Source organism: Archocentrus centrarchus, chromosome 10 (assembly GCF_007364275.1).
Source record: "Archocentrus centrarchus isolate MPI-CPG fArcCen1 chromosome 10, fArcCen1, whole genome shotgun sequence".
In the NCBI taxonomy this organism is placed as follows: domain Eukaryota; kingdom Metazoa; phylum Chordata; class Actinopteri; order Cichliformes; family Cichlidae; genus Archocentrus; species Archocentrus centrarchus.
In genome coordinates, this window is record NC_044355.1 from 21,278,595 (window position 1) to 21,302,028 (window position 23,434).

The 23,434-nt window shown below is 41.0% G+C and overlaps 1 protein-coding gene across 4 annotated transcripts in view; it reads right to left on the reverse strand.

The window, feature by feature from the left end:
• Nucleotides 1–23,434, reverse strand: part of ankhd1 (ankyrin repeat and KH domain containing 1) — a 33,179-nt gene that overhangs the window by 4,223 nt on the left and 5,522 nt on the right. The window contains exons 3-32 of one of the 4 annotated variants that reach the window (XM_030738755.1): nt 13,872–14,028; nt 13,581–13,743; nt 13,306–13,453; nt 12,987–13,220; nt 12,458–12,552; nt 11,552–11,713; nt 11,152–11,233; nt 10,815–11,006; nt 10,596–10,705; nt 10,215–10,302; nt 9,278–9,405; nt 9,020–9,163; nt 8,800–8,902; nt 8,418–8,680; nt 7,986–8,267; nt 7,469–7,886; nt 7,220–7,359; nt 7,001–7,112; nt 6,712–6,857; nt 6,483–6,625; nt 6,057–6,270; nt 2,920–3,095; nt 2,447–2,609; nt 2,261–2,356; nt 2,053–2,169; nt 1,785–1,953; nt 1,454–1,653; nt 1,007–1,359; nt 768–920; nt 419–568 (exon numbers count right to left, since the gene is read on the reverse strand). In XM_030738755.1, coding sequence (XP_030594615.1) covers nt 419–568; nt 768–920; nt 1,007–1,359; nt 1,454–1,653; nt 1,785–1,953; nt 2,053–2,169; nt 2,261–2,356; nt 2,447–2,609; nt 2,920–3,095; nt 6,057–6,270; nt 6,483–6,625; nt 6,712–6,857; nt 7,001–7,112; nt 7,220–7,359; nt 7,469–7,886; nt 7,986–8,267; nt 8,418–8,680; nt 8,800–8,902; nt 9,020–9,163; nt 9,278–9,405; nt 10,215–10,302; nt 10,596–10,705; nt 10,815–11,006; nt 11,152–11,233; nt 11,552–11,713; nt 12,458–12,552; nt 12,987–13,220; nt 13,306–13,453; nt 13,581–13,743; nt 13,872–14,028 — 5,101 coding nt within the window. The remainder of the gene's footprint in view (nt 1–418; nt 569–767; nt 921–1,006; nt 1,360–1,453; nt 1,654–1,784; nt 1,954–2,052; nt 2,170–2,260; nt 2,357–2,446; nt 2,610–2,919; nt 3,096–6,056; nt 6,271–6,482; nt 6,626–6,711; nt 6,858–7,000; nt 7,113–7,219; nt 7,360–7,468; nt 7,887–7,985; nt 8,268–8,417; nt 8,681–8,799; nt 8,903–9,019; nt 9,164–9,277; nt 9,406–10,214; nt 10,303–10,595; nt 10,706–10,814; nt 11,007–11,151; nt 11,234–11,551; nt 11,714–12,457; nt 12,553–12,986; nt 13,221–13,305; nt 13,454–13,580; nt 13,744–13,871; nt 14,029–23,434) is intronic. The other 3 variants (XM_030738759.1, XM_030738758.1, XM_030738757.1) reach the window with 3 other exon arrangements.

Here is a 23,434-nt window from a genome sequence, read left to right on the forward strand (position 1 = left end):
TCAAACAGCAATAAATACATTAAAAGAGGTCTGTATTTTCAAACTAATGTGGATGTCCGCTGTTTTGCAGGCTATGACAAAGAGGTAAAGGCAGCTTTGCATATGTCTGCACCATTCAGTCCCACAATATGATTCTTGCCTTTATTTTGAAAATCCACTTGCCTGCCTGCTCTAAATGCCTTGAAAACACTCCTTATATGATTGAGCTCTTTTTCCACCTTTTCAGCCCCAGTTGTCTTTGTGAGCTGAGAATGTCTCGAGGGAAATACTAGCAATAGTAAATCTACATGTTTTGCACAGCAAGTGTCAGATTTGTATTTTGTCATCAACCAAAAAAAGGCCTCATATACTTTATACATCAAACTGCTGTAATTCAACTGCAATGGCTTTACAGCCCACCAGAGGGCACTGCATTTACCTTATGGTGATCATCCTCTCTCCATTCTTGTCCTTTTGTTTGTCCACGTCAATGTGAGCTCCTGTCACGTCTTGGATGGCTGTTATGTTGCAGCCTCCTCGGCCCATGATCCGAGACACAACAGACGCTGGCACAGAAAGCTTCTTTGATCTTCAAAAGAAGAGGTGAAATGTTGGCATTAATGTTTGTACTACAGTGACTGCACTGTAGCATGCATTCATTAGTTTTGTGCATAAGCAATGCCCTTCCTTAAGATACAATAAAGAAAAAGTTAATTTTGACATGGAGTGGAGAAAAAAAGTGTTCCTCTTGGTAATTTGTGCACATGGAGTCAAACATTTAAACTAACCTTCTGACCACCTCCTTCCAACCTTCTTCTCTTTTCTGTCCTCTCTTTGGACTCGTGAGGCTGAGCTTACTGTTGGGTGAGGTGACGGGAAGAGCCATGGTCTTGAATGGGGAGGGCAGGGAGTTGGAGGTGGAGTCGCTTGTATCTGCAACTCTGTAACCAGACAGTTTGCTTACAAACATGATGGGATGTAACGAAGATATGAGTTGTTATACCTACATGCTTGATCAGAGACTCACTTTTGCGTCGGTTTTGAGATGGAGACTGTGACCTTATTGTCCACTTTGCCGTCAGTCTGTGGCTGAGAACTGTGTCTCTTCTCTGGGCCGGGCAGGAGGGCTTGGGCTGCTCCTGAGGAGGGGGCTGAGGAAGAAGAGGATGAGGAGGAAGAGGAGGAGGAGGTGGCAGAGGAAGTGAGGTCAGGGAGGTAGTTGAGCTCCTGGCTCTTGCTCCCACTGCTGCTGCTCTCACTGGCACAATCGGTGCTATCCAAGGGGTCAGAATCACTGTTGCCGCCTGTCACTCCCCCACCCCCACCCCGTGGCTCACCGTGGATCTTGTTCTTGTCAGCCTTGTGCTGTGCTAGTGCAACCTACAAATAAATGCAGATAGTCATTTTTTTCACCCTCATTCATTAGGGTAATATAGAGATGAAAACACCATAGATCGAAAACAGCAGCGCTCACCTGCGGATCCTGCAAAATGATTGGTTCATTGGGCACCGAATCCTTGGTCTTATTCTTTTTGTTCTTGCGATTGGTGCTTGGGGTAGTAGCCACACTCGCTCGCTTCTTACTGAAAGCTGTAGTGAAAGTGGTGGAGGTGGCAGATATACCAATGGTGGTGGTGGTGGTTGCACTCGGAGGTTCAATAGGAACCTCTGGTTCTAAAGAAGGCGAGCGGTAAAATTCAGACATTAGGAACCATTGAACCAAGTGATTCCAGTCAAAATATATTCAAGTCTTGAAATTTATTTATTTTTTTCTCTTTTAAATCCAAGTTTGGATGAAACAATACCTTCAGCTGAATCCTCCTTCTGCTCCTGCATCTCAGAGGTCTCCTCCTTTGTTTTCTGCCCCTCCTCTTCCTCCTGTTTCCTCTTCTGTTCCTCCTTCTTCTTCTTGCGTTTCTCCTTCCTCTTCTCACGCTTGGCAGCCAGAGCCTGCTTCTTGCTCTCCTCTCGGGACTGCAACACAGTCACAATTTGTTTTTTCCTCTGTTTCCATGCCTTGTACTAAAAATGCTTTAACCCCCTAAAAACACAGCCACATTTGTCTGAAATTACCTTCTCCAAGTCTAGCTCCTTGAGGAGAATGCTAGCGTTCTTGTTGGCCTCTGCAGCCTGGTGGTCTTTAGCTTTGACAATGGTCTCCATGCATTGGTGACATTTCTTCAACAGCTCCTGCAGGACACACTTGCAGTTTTAGCTCTGTATATTTCTGTCAATTTGGTAGCTGTAGGCAACTAGAGTCTGAAATGCAAACAATACCAACCTTATCAGCAATGGTGGCGATGTATCTCATGCACTCAATATCGGATGGGAATTGGTTGACCTCCTTCACAAGATACTGCACCACCTTCACATGACCCTGAAAATTTAAGTAAAGCGTTAGTAACCGCAGTCTTGCCAAAGTGCAGCAGGACAGAGCAACTTTTTTGGATTTTATTCTACTGCGTACCTTGCGAAAAGCAGCCATGAGTGGGGTAATCTTTCGGTTGTCAGCTGCATCCACATCAGCGCTGGCATGCACCAGGAGCTGGACCACATCAAAATGACCACCATTTGCTGCCAGCCAGAGGGGAGTGTTCCCTTTCTTGTTTCGTACGTCAATGTGTGCACCCCTAAAAGAAAAGAATTATTGCTTTCAGTAGTCAATGAAAGCCATTTGGCTAATGAGGTTGGAAGACAGGTTACAATTTATGGCAAACATCTGTTTTTAAAAAGGAAAGAGGGAAAAAATAAATCAGCAAAAGCATGACTTAAAACATCTGCTTCACGTGAATAAGAAATACTCAACTTATATTCAATCAGTAGTTTCAGTGAACCCAGCAATGCAGAAGCTTCCCCAAAACTAAACTAATTCACTGAAAATTTAGTTCAAAAACTGGAATAAAGTTCTACAGAAATGCCTAAAAATCTAACACCCCTCACCTGTTGATGAGAAGCTCACAAAACTTGTAGTGGCCCTTGTCGGCAGCAATTGTGAGAGCAGTGTCTCGGGACGAAGGAACAGGGGGGGCGTTGACGTCGGCGCCTTTGTCCAGCAGCACTCGGCCCACCTCTGCATAACCTCCTGAGGCTGCTTCCATCAGAGGAGTAAGGCCGGTCTGTTTAAAGCAAGTAGTTCGTTACCAAGAGGGTCAAGTGGGTAAGTGAAAAGGATAAAAACACTGTTTGCATTATATATCCTCCATGTAAATCGAAATGTCAGAGGGAAAAACTGCCAACTAGGTGTTCTAGGACATTTTAAAATTAGTTTGAGGCAGAGGCACTGCCTACATTTTCCCTATGACACAATCCTGCAAATCATTAAATTATTGCCAAAGCAGTCTGAGGATTTCTCCTTTCTGTGCAATCAATACAGTTCTTAATTAGTTGCGTCATTAAGTTGTTTGCTAACATTCGTCAAACTCTGGATGGCACTCATACGTGTTAATTATAAGAGGAGTCTGAAGCATTTAAATGAGCAAGCATATAATCATGATTTGTATAATGTTGACTGGAAGAAAATGTTTGATCCCTGATGTAGAAACAGCTTGGACATTCTTCAGGGATTGTTATAGAAATTGTAAATAAGCATGCCCCCTTAAGAAGATACAGGGTTAAGGGTCGAGCTAACCCCTGGTTCTTCCCAGACATTATTCATGAGCGTAATCTGGCTTGGGCCAAGGCAAGGAAAACTGGCTCCATCAGTGATTGGTCTGTTTTCAGACAACTAAGAAACAGATGCTCTTTGATCAAGAAAGCCAAATCACATTATTATTTGTCACCACTGAGAACCTAAATAATCCACGGAAATTCATTCATTCTCTTCCAGTTAGCAAAAGCTCCCAGATACTACCTTCCTATATTCTATATGATAGGATGGAAATACTGAAATGTTTTAATAAGGATTTTCTCTCTTTTGGCTTATTATTTGATTCAGTTGGAGTTAATTCTGTGACACCCTGTTCTTACAGGGGCCAAAGTTTACACCATTGCTGACCAGTTTACACTGGTGAGCAATTTAATTTTGTTCCTTTTTCTGTTAATGAAGTCCATAAGGCCCTTAAAGCTTTAGATCATAGGAAGTCTAGTGGACCTGATTTGATGGAGCCTCTCCTTTTGAAGCTGGCAGCTGATTTTGTAGCAGAGCCTCTTACTATCAAATTCCTTCAGTGTGGAAATCAGCATTTGTGTTTCCTTTATTAAAAAGGTGGTAATTCAGCAGTTTTAACTAATTATCAGCCAATTTCCAATTTGTCAGTGCTGGCTAAAATTACACCACAACATCTTATCAAATTACCAGTCAGGCTTCAGGAAAAAAACAAAACAAAAAACTACCATCACAGCTGCAATGAAAGTGGTAAATGATATTATAGTGGCACTAGATAAGAGACAATACTGTGCATTGCTCTTTATTGATTTGTTGAAAGCATTTGATACTGTGAATCACAATATCTTAAAATTTAGACTCCTCCAGTCAGGTTTTACAGAGACTGCAGTCGCCTGGTTCACAGATTATCTTAGTAATAGAACACAGGGCATTAAACACGATGACCTGTGTTCTGAAGTTGTTACTATCCACAAGGGGGTGCCCCAGGGATCTGTATTAGGTCCTCTTTATTTATATCAATGGCTTGGGTCTATACGCGTCAGGTGCAAACGTGCACTTTTATGCTGACGATACAGTTATTTAGTGTTATGGTTCAACTCTTACTCAGACTTGAATGGTTGATATCGTTTACCATGCGTCCCTCAGGTTTATTACCAACTGTAAAGTGTCAACGCATCACTGTGACCTATATATTCAGGTGGGGTGGCCTGCTTTGGCCACCCGTAGGTCCTGTCACTGGTATACTTTCATCTATAAAAGGTACTACTTGGGTTCCTACCAGCCTATATTTGTGCTTTAACTACACTGAGAAGTGATGCTCCTTATTCATTACGTTCTCAGAATCAGTTGCTGCTTTCTGTTCCATTTGCCTGCAAACTGGGTAAAAAGGCTTTTGTATGTTCTTTTGTAAGTTAATTTCATTGAGTGCTTTTAAATCTAAATTGCAAATTTTTGTGGCTAACTCCATAACATACACTCGTTTTTCTTAATGTACGTTTGAAAAATTTTAACCATTTTATGTCTTTGATCATCATGTATTTTAACTATGTAACTTTGCAAAGGTTTTGCAAAGGTATTTGTTGCTGCCCATCTTGGCCAGGACTCGCTTGAAAAAGAGGTTCTTAATCTCAGTGGGACTTTCCTGGTTAAATAAAGTTAAATAAAATTAAAAATGTGAGGGTGCTAACTGACATAAAAAAAAAAAAAAAAAAAAAAAAAGCACAGTGGCTATCATCATGCTTGCACCGTTTCCAGAGGAGACTTGAGGTTGTACAATTTATAGTAGGCTGTGTAGCCAGCAAGAACAATTATGTAAAGCTCTGTAAAAGGATGGATGTGTGTGCAATGAATGAGGTGTGTGGAAGAGTATGGTGCGGTCTAACAGCTAAAAACATTACTTCCAACCTCCTTTCACCATCTTACCAAACCTCATGAGATCGAGAAACAGAAGAATTTTTAAGGAATTAAGAAAATGGTGTGGCGCTCAGAGAATGTAACTGCACCTACACAAAAAATGGTCGTGGCAGATGATGCTGACGTGGGTCTGCTGTGATCGAACTACAATATCTCGGACAATGGACTACAAAACCCGCATCTTAGATAAGTTCCTCAACGTGTTCTTATTGGGTTGTTTAATGCAAGTCTCATACAAGAGAACAACCAGTGAGAAATTCCACTCCAGTGCAGAGATTTTAATTTTAAAACATCTGTTCATTCTGTCCACTCATTTTCCTCCTGTCACTTTGCCTTTAGATCTTAAATCTTAGCAAAAGATCCAGTGTATCCTTTGCTAATGAAGGCAATAAAAGCAGCACTGAATAACCTTCCTTTAATATTTAGCAGATTGGAACAGCTCTTATTAAGATCACCACACAGATACTTCCAGGTCACTTCTTTCAGTTAGGAAGTTTCCTGAGAAAATTTGACTATTTGTGGCCACTGTGTCTTGCTATATGTGATCACGAGTTCTCACCTTAGCACGATGCTCTACGTTGGCCTTGCGATCTAGCAGCAGACTGACAACCTCAGCCCGCCCCTGAAAGCAGGCTAGAGTCAAAGCTGTGTTTCTGTTGGTCTCAATCTGGGCATTGATGTCTGAACCCATATCCAGCAACAGCTTCACTGCTGGCACGTGCCCATTCATAGCTGCCAGCATCAGGGGAGAGATGCCCAGTTTACTGCCAGTCCTGAAAAGAGGAAAATTAAGTCTTTAGAAATGGAAAAAATGCATAACACAGTGTGAATGCTATATGTATGCTACTAGGTTTGATTAATCAAGACAATAAATAAAGTATCGTTATAGTAGATATTACGTATTCATTGCAATTTGGCATCACAGAAGGTGTATCTATGCAAGGATTTGTAGCATAAATAGTATACTGCAGTGATGGTTGCTCACCTAGAGTTAATCTCGGCACCAGCATTGAGAAGTATTTTGATGATGTTGACGTAACCCCCAGAAGCAGCCAGGCTGAGAGGCGTGTAGTCTGAGACATTGCGGTGTTCCTTATTGGCTCCCCGCAGCAGCAGCAACTCAACAACCTTTCCAACATAAATGATAATCAAGTTAAAACAGGACTACAAAAATGTCACAAAACTGTGAGGGCAAACTGAAAAATGGTGTTTACCTCCTGGCGTCCCCCAGAGCAGGCCAGGGACAGGGGTGTGTCTTTGGTTCTCTCTGATTGAGCCTCAATGTCACCCCCTTTGTCCAGGAGTACCTCAACCACACCTACATGGCCAGCGGTGGCAGCCAGGATCAGTGGAGTAAAGCCTGTGGAGAAAAGAGAAATAATGAGCTTTATACTTTTGTTATATAAAAACTACTCAATTAAAATCCAACTCAATCCTCCAGCTTGTCATAATACTATTAGGAGTCTATTTCATAAGCTCTTTTCAGTCATCATTCTAAGATACCTTTTTTATCCCGGTGCTCAATATTGGCTCCCCGTGCAATCAGGACAGACACAAGCTCCTCGTGTCCTCCTGCACATGCCAGCGTCAGGGCTGTGTCATGATTACTCTCCGTCTATGAGGCAAAACAACATCTCTTAACAGGGTAAGTTACTTTGTCCATAAATGTATTGACTTGCACTATCAGTAATACGATTAACAGTCATGTCAAAAATGGCTTACATGTGCGTCTATGTCAACGGAGGGGTAGAGGGGTAGGACTGATGGGGGAGAGGCGATGTTTGCAGGCGTCTGTGTGGGTGGCTGGGAAAGGGGTGTGGGTGAAGTTGTAGTGTTCAGCATGGGCACGCGGCTGCTCACAGCTGCAAGAGGGGGAAAAAAAAAAAAATTAAGCCCAAAAAAGGGAAAAAAGTTGTAGACCACAGTCTCATTTTCAGTTAGTTATAAGCAGTTAAACTTTGAAGCACTTGCCTGCCATGATGTCGTCCAGTGTGTCTGTGAGCGTCTGTGCAGGTGTAGCGACCATGAGCCCATTTGGAGCCTGTTGAGGTATCATTCCAGGGCCTAACCCAGCCAGCTGCTGACCCTGACCCTGCTGCTGGCCTAACATCTGCTGCCCTACTAGTACCCTCTGCAGTTCTGGACTGGTACTTCCTGGGTAGTCTGCAGGGTTGTAGTCTGGCCGAGGTTGGATGGGGACGAAGGCTGCCTGAAGAGGCGGAGGAGGCGGCTGGGGCTGGGTCTGTGGCGAAGGGGGAAGAGGAGGCTGCTGTGGAAGCTGTGGCCCATCCCTGTGGAGGATTGTGCACACCTGAGGAAGCTTGGGGTAATCATCCTCTTCTCCATCTGCTTCTTCCTCTGAGCCTTCTTCATCATCATCTTCCTCATCCTGAAATTGTACAAAGAGCACCTTAAGTCTCTAGGGTCTAATAACACCCATCCAGGGAACCAACATTTTTTTTTTTAACAAAGGTACACAGAAATTCACCTCTTCTACGTCCTCCTCCTGCTGTTCATCCTGTTCCACATCTTTACTTGTCTGTTCGTCCTTGTCAGAGCCACTGTGTACTCCCGGTGTGGTGAGAAGGGGCCCTGGAGCAGACGATGCACTTCCAGGCCCCGGGCCCGGGCCCTGGCTCTGTCCAGCCTCCTGCTCCTCCTTTAAGCCCTTTGCCTCCATGTACTCTTTGGTGAACTGTTGCTGTGTTTTCAACTGCAGTTGGCGCTCCACCTTCTGCAGCTCCTTCAAGATTTTCTTCTTCTTCTGAACCTAAGTAAGAGCCACATCCTGGTTTGACTAACTTATGATATTGTGCTATGCATACAAAAAAGCACTTAAGCGTAAATTAGCTTACAAGCTAAAGGCTACCTAACTTAAGATCAAAATGAGATCAGATCTTAAGTGGATGATGGATTATACCTGCTCCTCTCGGCTCTTCTTCAGCTCCTCAATCTTGTCTTTGGTGAGCGGCTCCCCCTGAATGAGTTCTAGTGACTGTAGCTGGGCCTTCTCAATAGCGCTAATTCTCTGGCCCAGCTCATTCAGCTTTCCCTCTGTCTCCTCCACAATGCACTCTAGCGGCTGGCACAAATGGAAGGGTGGCAGAGGCTCTGCTTCAGGTCCCCGGCCAACAGAGGTGGGGACACCGGGTTGAAGGGCTGCTTGTCTCTGTTTGGACACGCCTGAATTTGGACAAAAGAGATGAGAGAAGTTGCGATTGATACATGAGCAGCTCAGTGAAGTCTGCAATTGCATTTTGTAAGTACACTGCTTGTGAAAGAGGGCTCATTGCAGTGTTTACCTTTGCTGGAGACAGGTGGGGGTGTAGCAATGTTTGATGGAGCTCTGTCTGGCTCCTGAGGGGGCACTACCATGGCGAGAGCTTGGAATGGGACACGAGGAACCTGTTATAATAGAGGATATTTTGGGTTAAACCAATGAAGAACAGCCATGCTTGCAAGAATGTCATTAAAAAAAAAAGGGGGGGGGGGGGGGGGGGGGGGGGGGGGGGGGGGGGATACCTGAGAGGCATCTTGCGATGGGGGGGTGAGCTGCGAAAGGTCAGGGGCTGGGACAGACAGGATGTTGTTGGGGTAGTCCAACAGGTAGGAAACTACATTGGTGTGCCCACCCTTAGCAGCTTCTATCAACATGGTTGAACCATCCTACAAAGAGAAAACATGACATGGTTTTTCACAGAGTTACTCACAAACATGCAGATGAGTGTAATTATTCTTATTAAGAAAGCAGCTGGTGTTAATCCAGACTGTGCCCATTACTTTGAGTCTGTGTGTAGGATCTGCTCCGTGTGCCAGCAACAGCTCAACCACAGCCAGATGTCCTCCAGCACAGGCCAAAGAAACCACTGTGTGATCATTATTGGCAGTGGCTCTGTTCACATTAGCACCTAAACGGGAGAAAACAGATAAAGACATGAATTCACCCCTTTTGAAAGTAATGATACCATAACCAGGCTACAACCAGGTATTTGTTCAACAGTATGGATCACAAGAACTTTAATGCAGTGAACAACAATTCACCTGTTACTGCTAGCCTCATCACTTAAGTGTATCAGTGGAAAATACACTGCATCAAAATTACAGATTATTATTTTATTTATTAGTTTTTTTTGTTTTTGTTTTTTTTTTTTGGGGGGGGGGGGGGGGGGTGTTTAGGACTCAGGATTTACTATCTTCCTGGTAAAATGCTGTAAAAAGCCAAATTTTCAGGTAAATGTTAAGCTTCTGAACCCTTTGTGCTAACTGATAATTTATTAAACTGCAATAAATTACCATTTTCTTCCTATAAAATTACCTTTCCCTGGATCTAAGAGCTACTTTACATCTGCCATATAGAAACAATGAAGTCAAACGCTGACTGAAAATGTGATTGAGAGAAAATGGAAAGAGCAGTAACTAAGAAAACATGAGGAATAACAAAGAAAACTAAGGGTTCATATTTCTTACTCAAAACGTAATATATGTACTTTAAGGAGTCCAACCATACTCAAAATTGGCCTTTCAAAGAGGACAAAGTTAAGGAAAAGTGTTGGAATAGTTTAAGTGTCAAATATGTAGAATAAAAGGGCAAGTTTTTAACATGTATAAACATTCTCTTGAAATTTAATCAACTCTATAGTGGGTTAGGTTTAAAAAAAAAAAAGGAAATGATTCTTAAATACTTGTATTTACACCAAAGAGGTAGTCAATTACACACCTTTGCTGATAAGAAACTGCACTGTACAAAGATGTCCTGCCCTTGCTGCCTTCATTAAGGGCGTCCGCCCCCCTTCAGACTCATGCTCCTAGAGGACGAAGATAGATTTGTTGAGTTCAGCAAAGAAGTGAAACTAAAAGGCTACAATTTGTATTCATCAAGAAAACAAGCTAGCAGAAAACTGCTGCTGTAGATGTTCTACAAGGTAAATGTCTTGCTTCACACAATAGAATATGTTCAGTTCAATCAACATATATTTGCACACAAAAGACTTTATTATACATCTTTTCCTGCTCTGCTGTCACTTAAACCAACGCATATATTAAAAAAAGAAGCAGAGCCAATCATAAGTTACTAAAGGGATTTAAGAGTATGGTGTACCAAATTGGCTCCAGCCTGCAACAGCACATCTGCCACATCAGTGTGTCCGTTCTCACACGCATACGTCAGAGCTGTATCGCCAGTTGCCGTTGTGGCATGAACATTTGCTCCTGAATGAGAAAAAGTTACAGGAAGGTGAACTCAGTAGAAAGAAAAACGACATAAAAATGTCTTAGACCACTATCATTGTAGAGTCTTCCTTTCATTTTCCGTGCTCACCTGCAGCCAATAGGTATTTCACCAATTCCAGATGGCCTTCTTGCGCAGCTTCCATTAAAGGCGTAGAGCAGCCCAACTCAATGTCTGCTCCCGCTTTAATGAGGAAGTCTGCCACTTCCAAGAAGCCTCCACAACATGCAAGAGTCAACGCGGTCTCCTGGGTCTCCTCTGTTTGGGCATTGATGTTAGCACCTAGAAAATAAGTTTTGTTATTGGTGGATGGCTTGGTTTCTAAAATGGCAAAATATAATAACCAACCACGATAAATAAATAAATTTTTTTGTTATGGCATTTCACAGAGGTTCCATTTCCCAGATGGAAGAACAAAGGCTGCTACCTTGAGCCAGCAGCAGTGCTACCATCTCCTCGTGTCCCTCCCTAGCTGCCTCCATTAGCGGAGTGTAGCCCTCATCATTAACCTGGACACAAACAGAAGCAACAGCACATAAGAAAACATGAGGGCGAGTACGTCTCATGGCAAGATTATTATGATATAGGAACAAGTCTGACTTGCAGTCTATGGAACCTGTGGGGATGGAAATGTTCATCCAACTGTATTTAAGTCAGTTATGTTAATATTATTTACATTTTTAACAATAGTGAATAATAAGCTGTTTGTTTGCAAAATTGGAAAACAAACACTTGTACAAAACTACAGATGCTTTTTGGCACAACTCCAGAATTAACACCAGAATTTTATGGTGTGTTTTTTCTCTTTTGTGTGTCTCTTTGCATACCTCCTCCAAGTTGGCACCCCTCTCTATGAGCAAGGCTGCCAACTCCACATGTCCTCCACAAGCTGCCAGGGTAAGGGGCGACTCAAAGGAATCAGCTGGCATGTTGACTTGAGCGCCGCTGTCCAACAGCAGCCGTGCCACCTCCACATGGCCATCCTGGGACAGCGAGACACACAGAGAATATAGAGATAAGGACCTGAATAAATAAATGTATCAATTTCCAGTCAAGTCAAGCTACAGCCTGTATGAATCCAAAACATAATCTGAAAAAGTGTGTTTTAATTAAAAAAGAAGATTTTAACAAAGTGATAGAAAAGGTATCTAAAACTTAATTGTACTGCTACATTTTTAACAGTGTTCATCAGAAAATTGCACAACTCTTCCCCATTATTTGGATGGACTGGTCTGGAAACAAGATAAAAACCAATTAGAAATGGGTGAGAAGGTTGAAATGATTATAAATGCTGCTTTCAGTCCACTTCTTCACCTGTTTAGCATGCAAGTACCCAATTAACATAGCTACCAACGGCTAGGTGTAGACACCGAACAATAGCTGCCATTATACTTCTGATGTAATGTTCTGTGAGCTTTTAAAATTGCTTATTTTAAATAAATTTGAATGTTTATTATGTCTGAGCTGCACTGAGACATTATATAGATAAATAATGCAGCTAAATCTTGATCAATCTTGATCCGGCAACAACTACCGTAATAAACCCTATGTTGGGTGTGTAGCACAATTTCTCAGCTTTCAGAAACCATTCGAATTTTTTGATGGGACAAACTGTCATGTAATTACAATAATTCAAAGTGTGTTTGATCAATACAAATGCAAAGGAAATCTGAACTTAAAACAAGTGGTTTGGGGTGTGAAATGTGAAGTGAGGTTTTAGGTCAGATGCTTACCATGCAGGCCTCCATCAGCGCTGTGTGCATCTCATCCGTTTTGTGTTCCTGGTCTGCTCCAGCCTCCAAGAGAAAGCGCACCATATCCAAGTGACCTGTAGAGGACAAACAAAATCAATGTAATTAATCTTTTACAGGCCTTTGGACAAGGTTATGGGCGTAGCCAGCCACTGGGTGAAAAACAGCCAGTTAGCTTGGTTCAGCGGAGTGTGGGGGCATGCCATTGTTACTGATCTTAAAATGTACACTTATTTAAAACCATTTTACTAAAGTGAAAAAACGAACAAAATACCCAGCTGAAGTTTAATGAATAGCTGACTGTTCGGCTAGCTGACAGCACTTATGTAAGAGCTTTAGTTTAACACTTAACTACCAATAACCAAGTCTTAGTAAAGAGAGTGTTCAAATGTATAACAAAGGGAAAAAAAAAGAGGGGGGGGGGGGTGTGAATGCACACTGCCCTTTCTAAAAATAAACCTTAAACATAAAACTAACCAACAGGACACAAGTACCATACTTAAGTACTGACCTTTGTAGCACGCAAGTGTGAGAGCACTCTCCTTGAACTCATTGGAGTGTGTGTTGATGCCAGCGCCATACTCCAAAAGTACCCTGGCCACCTCTACATGGCCAGCACTGGCCGCCTCCATGAGAGGTGTGTGTCCGTTCTCGTTGTGGTCCTCAATGTTAGCACCCTCTTTCAGCAGCACCTTCACAACGTCCACGAAGCCACCGGCACATGCATACGTCAAAGCTGTGTTTCCTGAAAGACAGAAGCGAGATTAGAGATTTTCACAGTCACATTAAAAAGGGACAAGCCACAATTAGAGAAGTTAAGATAGTCTTACCAGTAGAGGACTGTGCATTGACATCTGCCCCATGGACAAGAAGTAGTTTGACAATGTCCACATAACCTCCACTGGCAGCAGCCATGAGTGGCGTTATGTCCCCCTTGATGCCCCTGTCCTCCACATTGGCATGCATAGCCAACAAAACCTAAGGTTGAAAGATTAAAAAACTATAAGGTTAGGAAACACATACACAAGCTCATCATCAATGGAATATATCCCCTTAACTATTTAACAGTAATTTAATCAGGACACCAACCTATCCTCTTCCATACCTGTGCAAGTTCATAATAGCCAGCCGAGCAAGCGAGGCACAGCAGGCTCTCCCCTTCCTCCGTGTGTTCATTGACGCTCCGGCCCTCATCCAGCAATTTGCGTACGGCGTTGACATCTCCATCTGAACACGCCTCTGCTAAACTACGGCTGAAAATAACCAGACTGCTACAATTACTGCCACTGTGGCAGGTGAACACACATACACCCAAGGCAGCGCAAACACATACACACATGCACATATAATGTATATGCAGCAGAGAGTGAGCTGATAGTGTGAGCGAGATACATACTTGTCGGCTTGGCCGGCGTTGAGTGTGTTTTCAGCTCTCATCCGGGTTAGGGCAGCTGCGGCCTCGTCCAGGGCACAACTCACGGATGACGTCAGTCTGCGTAGCACCTCGGGGTCTGCAAAAGCTTTACCATCGGCAGTGGACAATTTACCGATGCCTGCCGAACACCAAAAGGGCAGAGGTGCATAGGGCAATGCAAACCACAGGGGAGCACAACCACACCAGACCAGATGAAGAAGCAAGTCCAGTCCAGCAAATCCAATCCAGGGTTAGTAGCAGCATACACAAAGAGGAAAAAAAAAGTAATAATAATAAAAATAAATAAAAATCACACAGAAAACACACACAAGCATTTGTTAATATGGCTTAATATATCTTTTTTTTTTTACTAATTCCAATGCAGTGCCTAGGATTTACAAGTCCTTTATTAAACAGCAAAGTACATAATATGCACTGGGGAACAATGGCAGTTATCTACAACAGTGCAAAAGTCAAGTCAGCCTTCATTTCTTTACATTTTGCTAGGAAAATGGGAAATGGGGGCAGTGATTTATTGAAGCATGTGCAAACATGAATAGAAATAGTTTGTACAAGTTTAATGAACTTGAAAGTCAATATCTGATATGACCACCTTTATTCCTCAAAGCTTTAGGCAAGTCTTCTCATAATTTCTTTAAGTAGAAATAGTTCTCCAGGATTCTTGAAGGACATTCAAAGCCCTTCTTTGGATGTTGGCTGCCTTTTATTATATTCTCTGTCAAGATGATCCCACACCGCTTCAATAATGCCGAGGGGTCTGGGGAGGCCAATCCATGACCGATAGTGTTCCATTGTGATTTTTTTCCTTCTATCCAGCTATGCCTTTACTGCATTGGCGGTGTGTTTGGGGTTATTATCAGCCCCAAAATGAAGCCATTACCAATCAGATGTTTTCCAGACAGTATTGCATCAAAGATCTAATGGTACTTTTCTGCATTCATAATTCCATCAGTTCTTACAAGCTCCAACACCACTGGTTGAAATGCAACCCCAATGACAGAGCCTCCACTGTGTTTTATAGATGGCTGTAGACACTGTTATACCTCACTGAAAAATGATAGCCAATGTCCAATGAAAAACCTTCAAAAGGCTTTCAGACGGCCTGGAGAACTATTGCTCAAGACTACTTTAAAAGTTCTGAAGTCTGGCTCCTTGACAGCAAAATATAAGGAAATAAGGGGTGACTCAAAACTTTTGCAGAGTACTGTGTACAAGGTCTGCTTTGTGTGCAGAACAACAATGCCAGTGAATAAAGCTGTTGTATAAACTAAGGCTCAAAAGTTGGAGGTCAAGCAGAAATATTTCAGTTTTCATGAAAACTCATTAAATGAGCTCCAATGTGAAGACAAAATACAGTCAACACACTAACGAGGTTAGAAATTCTGACATTTACTGAGTATAATTTTGCCGGAAAGATAGCCTTGCAGACGTTTGGCATCAGTTTGCTGAGCTAATTTGCACAATCATTCTGAAACATCCCGTAAATTAAATTAGTTCAATGTTAATGTGCACTTCTTGTATGTTCCACAGCCTAGCTATTCCTTATAAACGCTCAATGGGCCTGACTACCAGCAACATCACTGGTGCCTCAGTTTTAATACTAGCCAAATGCTGCTTTGTTAAAACAAGTCTTGCACAGTTTGGAGATAAAACTTTATCTTGTACAAATCCCCCACTTTCCCCCCACCTGACCAACACATTTCCTCCACCATGTCTGACAGATGGTGTAAAGCACTCATCTTGCATTTCATTTGGTATGCCTCTCACAAATGTTCTTTTCAGATTCAAATACCTCAAACTTAGATTCTGAACATAAAGTATCCAATCGTCCTGTATTCTCACTGCTCTTTAAAATATTTTTATTAAAAAAAAAACAAAAAAAGAAAAACAGGACAAACAAGGACATTTCCACGTACACCCAAACTTTTGATCAGTAGTGTATACGAGTCAACAAAGGTTCAGACTGTTAATGCATGGAGAAAAACGTATCATCCTGTGTGAATTATAGATGGGTAAGAGGCAGTGACCATTAGAGAAACTGCTGTGTTAGGAAGAGTGGCCAGCAAGAGAGAAAAGAAGTGGAAGAAAAAATGCCATGAGACAGAGAGAGAGAAGTCTGCATCTGTGTTGTCATGAAACAGAAGAAAAGCCAATGACCAAAGTGAGATGCAAGCAGCAGCATTATGAAAACTGCTTTTGCTAATGCCCTACAGTGGAAGATCTCGAGGAAAAAACGAGCATTTCCAAACCAGCAAACCAAATGTGTGAGGACTAGTGGTGTACGTTTTGCAGGCATGAGTAAAAACGAAGCAAGAAAGGTGAGGAAAAGAAAAAAAGAAGTTGACTTTGAACTTTTCTGCCTCAGCTTCAACCAATCCATTAGCCAGGCACAGGAGAGCTTCACTGCTTAAGGTCTGTGACACCACTGGGTCTGTGACTCGGGCTAAACTTAGTACCACTTTCAGACAAGGATTTCACAACAGTCTCATATGCACAGGAAAACAGGTCAAGGAAGTTGATCATTAATGTTTTACTCCATCGTTTTTTTTTTTCCCCCTCAGAGAACACAAACACTTCACTCACTAAACAGAAATAAATAGGTTAGATATCTGTCTCCACCAACTCCCCTCTTCTTTGTATAATCCTCTACATAAAAATACTGAGAGCAGGAAGCAGAGACTGAGTCAAGAATTTCAGTCACAACATCAATTTAAAGACCTCCTTTGGTGTATTTACGCAAACACTTGTTCATACTCAGCTCCACCCACAACTTTACACACACAAACAATCTTTCTTCTAGCTTGTTAAACTTAAAAAAACAAAAACGTCAGGATAAGTGTATATACTAAATATAACTGGCATTAACACCATTCTAGTATAACTCATTCTTGCTGCCATTTAACTGCAGTGAGGTGAACAAGTATATCAAAGTGTAAACTGTCCAACAGTAAGTCACAAAGCCACTGATACCATTTCAGGGAAAATTACTTGCCTTCTGGGTAGGACCAAGCAATAATATTGCTGGTAAGCTTTGGCTAATGACTTACTGTGATTCTCTGCACTCACTATTTTCTGTGTCCAGATGCCTCTGACTGCCGTAATGTAGAAATAACCTGTAGTGAGAGCCACAGATCTTAAAAATCTCAGTATGTGTATGTGCATTTATCTGTCACTGCATTTATCTGTCACTGCTCATCTTTTAATGTGAAACTAAATGAATACTGTAGTTTATACCACTTTTATTCCACTGTTTTTAATAGGTTTTTTTGTATGTTTTATATTTTAAATTACTGTATTTATTTCTTCAAATTAACATTTTTGTAATTGCGAGTACTTCATTCATTATATGAAAATGCTTGAAACAAAGTACCAATAATATCTCATATCAGTGATGTCTCTGGTGTCTGGTTAATGTGCAATGAGACCAGCCTCTGATCTCTTAAAACTGGAACTTGGCCGTATAAGGTTAGAGTGCAAAATAATGGGGTCAAAACTCCTGTAAAAGACAGAACAAGTAACTGCCAAGACATAAAGCAACAAGGGAACCCCAGACAGAAAATGAAAGGGTTTCAACTCTATAAAGTACACAGCAGAATAACTGCTAGAAACAATTATGCTTCAATAAACTGCTGATCCATAAAGTGCTTTTGTCGCAATCTTGAGACCTTACAACAAACAGCACTTTAGGGGAAAAAAAAGAAGAAAATAAAAAAGGGGTGGGGGGGTCCTGCACACTCAACTCCAAGTAGTAATTTAATTTAGAATATGATTTGACTATGAGAGAATGTGATCAACAGTTTTAATTGGCTCTTATGCAATATTTGTATAGATAATGTTAAACCTTTGTCCAACACAACTTTCACTATTTTTTCTCCCTCTTTTTGACTAATTTTTTTCCCCCTTCTCTTTAATTAACTTAAAATTGTATTGCTTTCCCATGTTGTCTCCCATTTTCCATTTGAGAGTCATTTCTTCTTCACTGCAACTTCAGACACTTGACCCTCATTCATTTATTAGGCTCAACCACCACCACTCATCAAGCAGTCAGTCTATTTAGAGGCCCTGCATGTGTGTGATAAAAATATTGACACATAAAACTAACCACATTGCAAGAAAAAGTAACACGATGTATTAGAATATATGTATTGTTCTACATTTATGGTCTCTGTGCTGGTTTGGCAAAGTGTGGAGTGGAGAACATCATGTTTGAGTTTGTGAAAAGCTTCCCAACAAGTGCTTAATCTGTGTACATCCAAACTGCCATTGCTCTCAAACATAAACCCAATCTATAAATGTAATAAAAGGACTTCCTCATAGGAGGAGCGAGCCTCCTGGCTTTGATCAGTGAAGACATGAAGCTCTTTTGCATGGCTGGTCTTTTTAACAAATGAAGGTCACCTGGCATTTTGTGGGAAGGGAGCAATCACAGATAGTGCTATAGCCTATAGTGTTTTATAGATATGATGCAGCACACAGAAGCTGCACACAAAAACAGCCAAACAACAATGCAAGCATGAATAAGAAGACTTGTCTTATCTACCTGCGAACGTCTCTCAAAACTATGTCTGAAAAATGTGGTTTATTGAACAGTTTTGGATGCATAAATTGCAACTATTGACCATTTTGCCCCAAACCCTGATCCTGTAAACCTCTCAGCTATGAGGGGAAAACCACCACTCAGCACAGTTGCACATGCCTAAGGGTGTGACCTGGTCAGTCAGCCAGTAATTTGCACCGTTAGTGATGCCGGCGACTTTTCTGTCTTCAGCCTGTGGTTATACTGCTGTGTGGTTTACAACTGATCAGTAGTTCTCTTTTAAACCTAGTGGAGTTTTTAAAAGCAGAGGTTTAATAATTTATGAACATGCTACAAGTGACTATTAGTATTGTTACTACACCACCATCTCTTCAAGTTAAAAAAATAGAAAATAAATCACAGAAAATGAAGACTAAATCTGTTTTGCAGGTTAATCTAGTAGCTTTTAAACTTTAGGAAACAATGTAAAAAATGAAAGCTTTGGACTCATCTGGTTTTCACATGTTATATCACATACAAGAAATTACATTCATAATATTAAACACACTCAATAGTGGAAGATTAAGTTTCCTAACTGCGAAAGGCAGAACCTCTCATTTTAGACTGTATACTTACACTAGCTGATTTTTAATGAGCCTGAGCACAATTTTACCCCTAGATTTGAATTCGCCTATCTAGTGTGACCGCTGTGTAGTGGCCTGCCTCACAGTATGCAAGTAATCACTATCCAAGCCCAAGCACAGAGCTCCAACCCTTCTGCAACGACAGCTGCCTCCATGAAAATCAGTGTTAATAAATCTACAAGGCACGTAAAGGGATAGCAGCCCCTGCCCCAAAAAGCCCCAATTTAGCCCAGAAATGCATAAAACCTCGAATCTTTTTTGTGCTCTGCAGCAGTGTTTTTCAAAAGCTTGTGTGCATAAAAGAGAGAAGAGTTAGGAATTGAGATGCTGAAAAAAAGTGAAGTGTACTTGGGGCCCAGATTGTTACACATTGTGTGAGGGCAGGCCCGTAGGGGGGGTTGGGAGGGGTGGACAATCTTGCTCTGGCACAGTACAAGGAAACCACAACTAGTGCGAGTATATCCCGTTTAATCTAGCCTGACTCATAGCTAGTAAATTGTCTTTGCTCTCTGGACCCAACTACAGTGATGACTTCACAGTCGCCGTGGCTTCATGTTGGTAAGGGTACTTCTGACACATACATTTCCACATTAAGGGCCAACAAAGCCATCCTCTTACAAGGAAAAGCATGCACCACTGTCACCACGCAAGTACACAGTCCACAATTTATATTGCACACCGTGTTTGTTACTTTGACATCAAACTATGCTACGGTTTGCAACATATGGCATTTGCCCTTCACCCTCTGAATCATACCAGAACAAGTTTATCTAGCCGTATGACCCAGCCCTGGTTGCATCTTTGCAGAAGCACTATGCTGGTTACCGAAGCCCACTGCAGCCAATGGATGCATGCGTGCCTGCCTGCTGGATGCTCAGAGCGCTTCAATCAAGGCTTGAGAGTCTGTTTTGCTGACTGGATCCAGCTCATACTGTGCAGAATTCACATCAAATTCAACATAAATGTCTCCATCATTATTTCTGACATACGTAGCAGTTAATCAGCCTTTGCCCAATATTGTCTACAGTGCCATTCATTCAGGTTACTATGCTGTACAAACAGAGGCAATAGATTTTTATCAAAAAACAACAACAAAGCAGCTCGTTATCTGTCAGGCTTAAGACTTCATACTTGAACATCAGTGTAAACAAGCTCAAGGTAACCTTCACACATTATAGCCTCTCCCATGCTCCAAATGGTTTTCTTCATAACCCCCATTTTTGCATAGCCTTTTTGAGAACTTGAGATATGACACAGCTGCAACACAATGGGATGACCTGATCTTGGTCCCATCCTGACCCAAACAGAAGGATCAGGTATCTGTGACAACAGGTAGATAAATGTGGCCCATATTCAGTTCTGTTGTGTTGTGTGCTGTTTACACTACGCCATGAGTCAAAAGCTGTGTACGGGCGCTATCTAAAGAGCTAACGTAGCATAGAAGGAACCTAAGTGCAAAGCTTCAACAGTTTGGAGGCTTTTCAAAACTGCTAACTCAACAGATTTCCTCTGTTTATTAACAGACTTTGAATTAACCGCAAACTGCAGTCAAGACCTAGATCCGACGACGATACTTTCCCTCTAGATTTCTTTGACCCTGGCCTGCTCTCACTCTCGATATGTTAAGTTTAACATTTGCTGGAAAGCTTTTATGGACATTGCGCTGGGCGGTATGATAAAAGATTTTGCATCACAGTAATTTAAGATCCTGGCAGTTTCACAGTATCGTGGTATAATCATTACCATTATTAAATATTTCTGTAAAAGTGGGTATTTATATTGTTTTTTAATAAAATGTATATTAAATATTTAAAAAAAACTTTAGTGCTATACCACATAAATAAAACATATGTTAAAAATTCAAATATTCAAGAAGAGCAGGTTATGTTAATGAATGTTAAACCTGTGACCTCAGCCCAGGGCTTTAGAGTTAGTCCGATGTAATGCCACTTTTGTTGCCACTGTCCTTAAACAAAGCCAACACATGGCTCCTTAGCATTCACTTCCACTCCAGAACTGTGAAGTGCAGCTCTGAAACCTGCCCTGTGTAGGCAGAGCTACCTGAGCCCCATAAGCAGCAAATGTCCAGCAAAGAGACAGTGGGACCAGAAATTTAGCAAAACAAGTCTCTCTCTAGTTTTTGTTTTTTTTAATTTAATTGAAAAACTTTGGACAGGATGTAACAGAACATAATGGTACCTGGCTAGCTAGCAGTACCTAGCATGCCATTCAGCAGTGTAATGCCTTACCAAGTGTAATTGTTAGTTTTTCAAACTATGTTACCAAACTGTTGTGCTGGCTGCCCTGCTGAGGAGTGTCCATTATGGATTTTGAACATCATTTCTTGCATCACATGACTGGAACAGTAAAAAAACAAGAGCCCACAGTTACAGGTCTCCTTAATGCAAAAATAGCCAAGCAATTTGAATTTTATTTCAATTTTACGCTGGAAAGATGGAAGGTGGGGAAAGTTATGCTTTAAAAAAAAAAAAAAAAAAAAAAAAAAAAAAAAAAAAAAAAAAAAACTTTTTTGGGACATCTTGCAATTACAGTAACTAGCAATAGGTCAGTGAGGTGATTTGATATAAATAAAAAACAAACATACCAGTGAGGCTGAACCTTCCAGAAGTAAAAATCAGGGAAGGTCATTTCAAAACATTAAATATTCACTGGGAACTAAAGAAAAATATATAGTTTTAAACAAGAAAAAGCTGCATAAACTGATTTCTTTGACATCATATAATGACTAAAAATTTTTAAATCATGATTTTTCCCAATAAAGGCTGTATGAGCAAATACATTTACAATTTATGAATTAGCTTGCTAAGAATTTGTGAATTTCATGACAAAACAATTTAACATTACAAAAGATGAAACAACATATTGTAGTGGAAATCATTACCTGGCCTCAGGAAAACTTCAGAAAATTTACATCACTATCAACTCAATTCATTGTAAATTCAAATTAAAGCTGTGTGTTTGTTTGTTTTTTTCTTTGCATGACAAACAAGATCCAGAAAAGCAGCAAGCAGAACTCTGTCCCAGTCTGAGCAATCAAAATGTGGAAACATGGACGAGATGTCCTGTATGCTAAAGAGGAGAGGATCTGTTGGGCTGCAATCGTGCACATCTGTGAAAACCCCCATTAAGGCTGAACAACACTAAATGCACTAGCTTGCCTGCAGTACACACTTATTAATTAATGAAAACATCAGGTGCATTATGAAACAAACACACAAAGGAGGCCCCAAATCTTTAAGATGCTGAGATCATTTATCAAGCAAATATGTGGAACACATCCTGCTTTCTTAACTACAGCAGTTTGTGTTCTCAGTTTCCAAGTGTTTTCTATCACACTACATCTACATTAAGCAGTAAAGAGAATAGGGAAAGATATTAGCCAAGTACACCCGACTATGGCCACTGGTAACAGTAGCTTTCATTTATTATCCATGTGCGACTTGTCTTACATCATGCATTTCTTGTAATTAAGCCTGCTGAGCATTTACTGCCTCTCTACAACAAACTCAAACAAGGAACCTTTAACCGAAACAACTGCATTTAATGTACTATTATTTAAAGAATATGAATTTTTTGCCATTGAGATCACAACCTGGTCACAAACACTCAGGTCTTGTTTACATATAATTTTTTTTTGGCATCCCTACAGGGATGAAATGGGTATGCTTAGTCGCATGTCACGACTACTACATCCAGTTTAATTTACGTGGGGGGGGGGGGGGGGGTACGATTATCATGATCAACAGAGCCCTGTTCAGCTTATTTTTAGGCTATGGTTTCAGTTCATAGTTCTTTTTTTTTTTTTTTTTTAAAGAGTTGCTGAATATTAGAAAAGTCGATATTTTTAATGCGGAATAAGGAAAAAAAAATTCTCATGTCTTGTTCACGCTTTACCTGAATGAACAAGATTAGCATGTTTTAACCAGGCATTAACAGCTCCAAATGGCTAATATTTCATTATATAAACATGCATTACTGATATCATTTCCCAAATGCCACCACTCAGCCTATATTTACACAAACACGAAAAATCCTCCCAAAAAAGGGGGTTATATTTGGCTAAAATACCACTAGTCTCCATTAGGATTTTCACGATACACTATAGTGCAACAGTATGGATGCAGGGCATTAATACTGTTGCAAATGAGCATCTATTCCAAGAGCTTTGTTTAGAATTTCAAACTTGATAATACCCAGGAAAATACTCACTTGATACCATCTGATACCACGGGGGAATTCCTTTAAATTAAGACTTCTTTTTTTATAAAATAGATTAAAATAACAATGACAACACTATTTCTAAGCTGTAATGGAACATAACTGTAAGAACTACATATGATCAA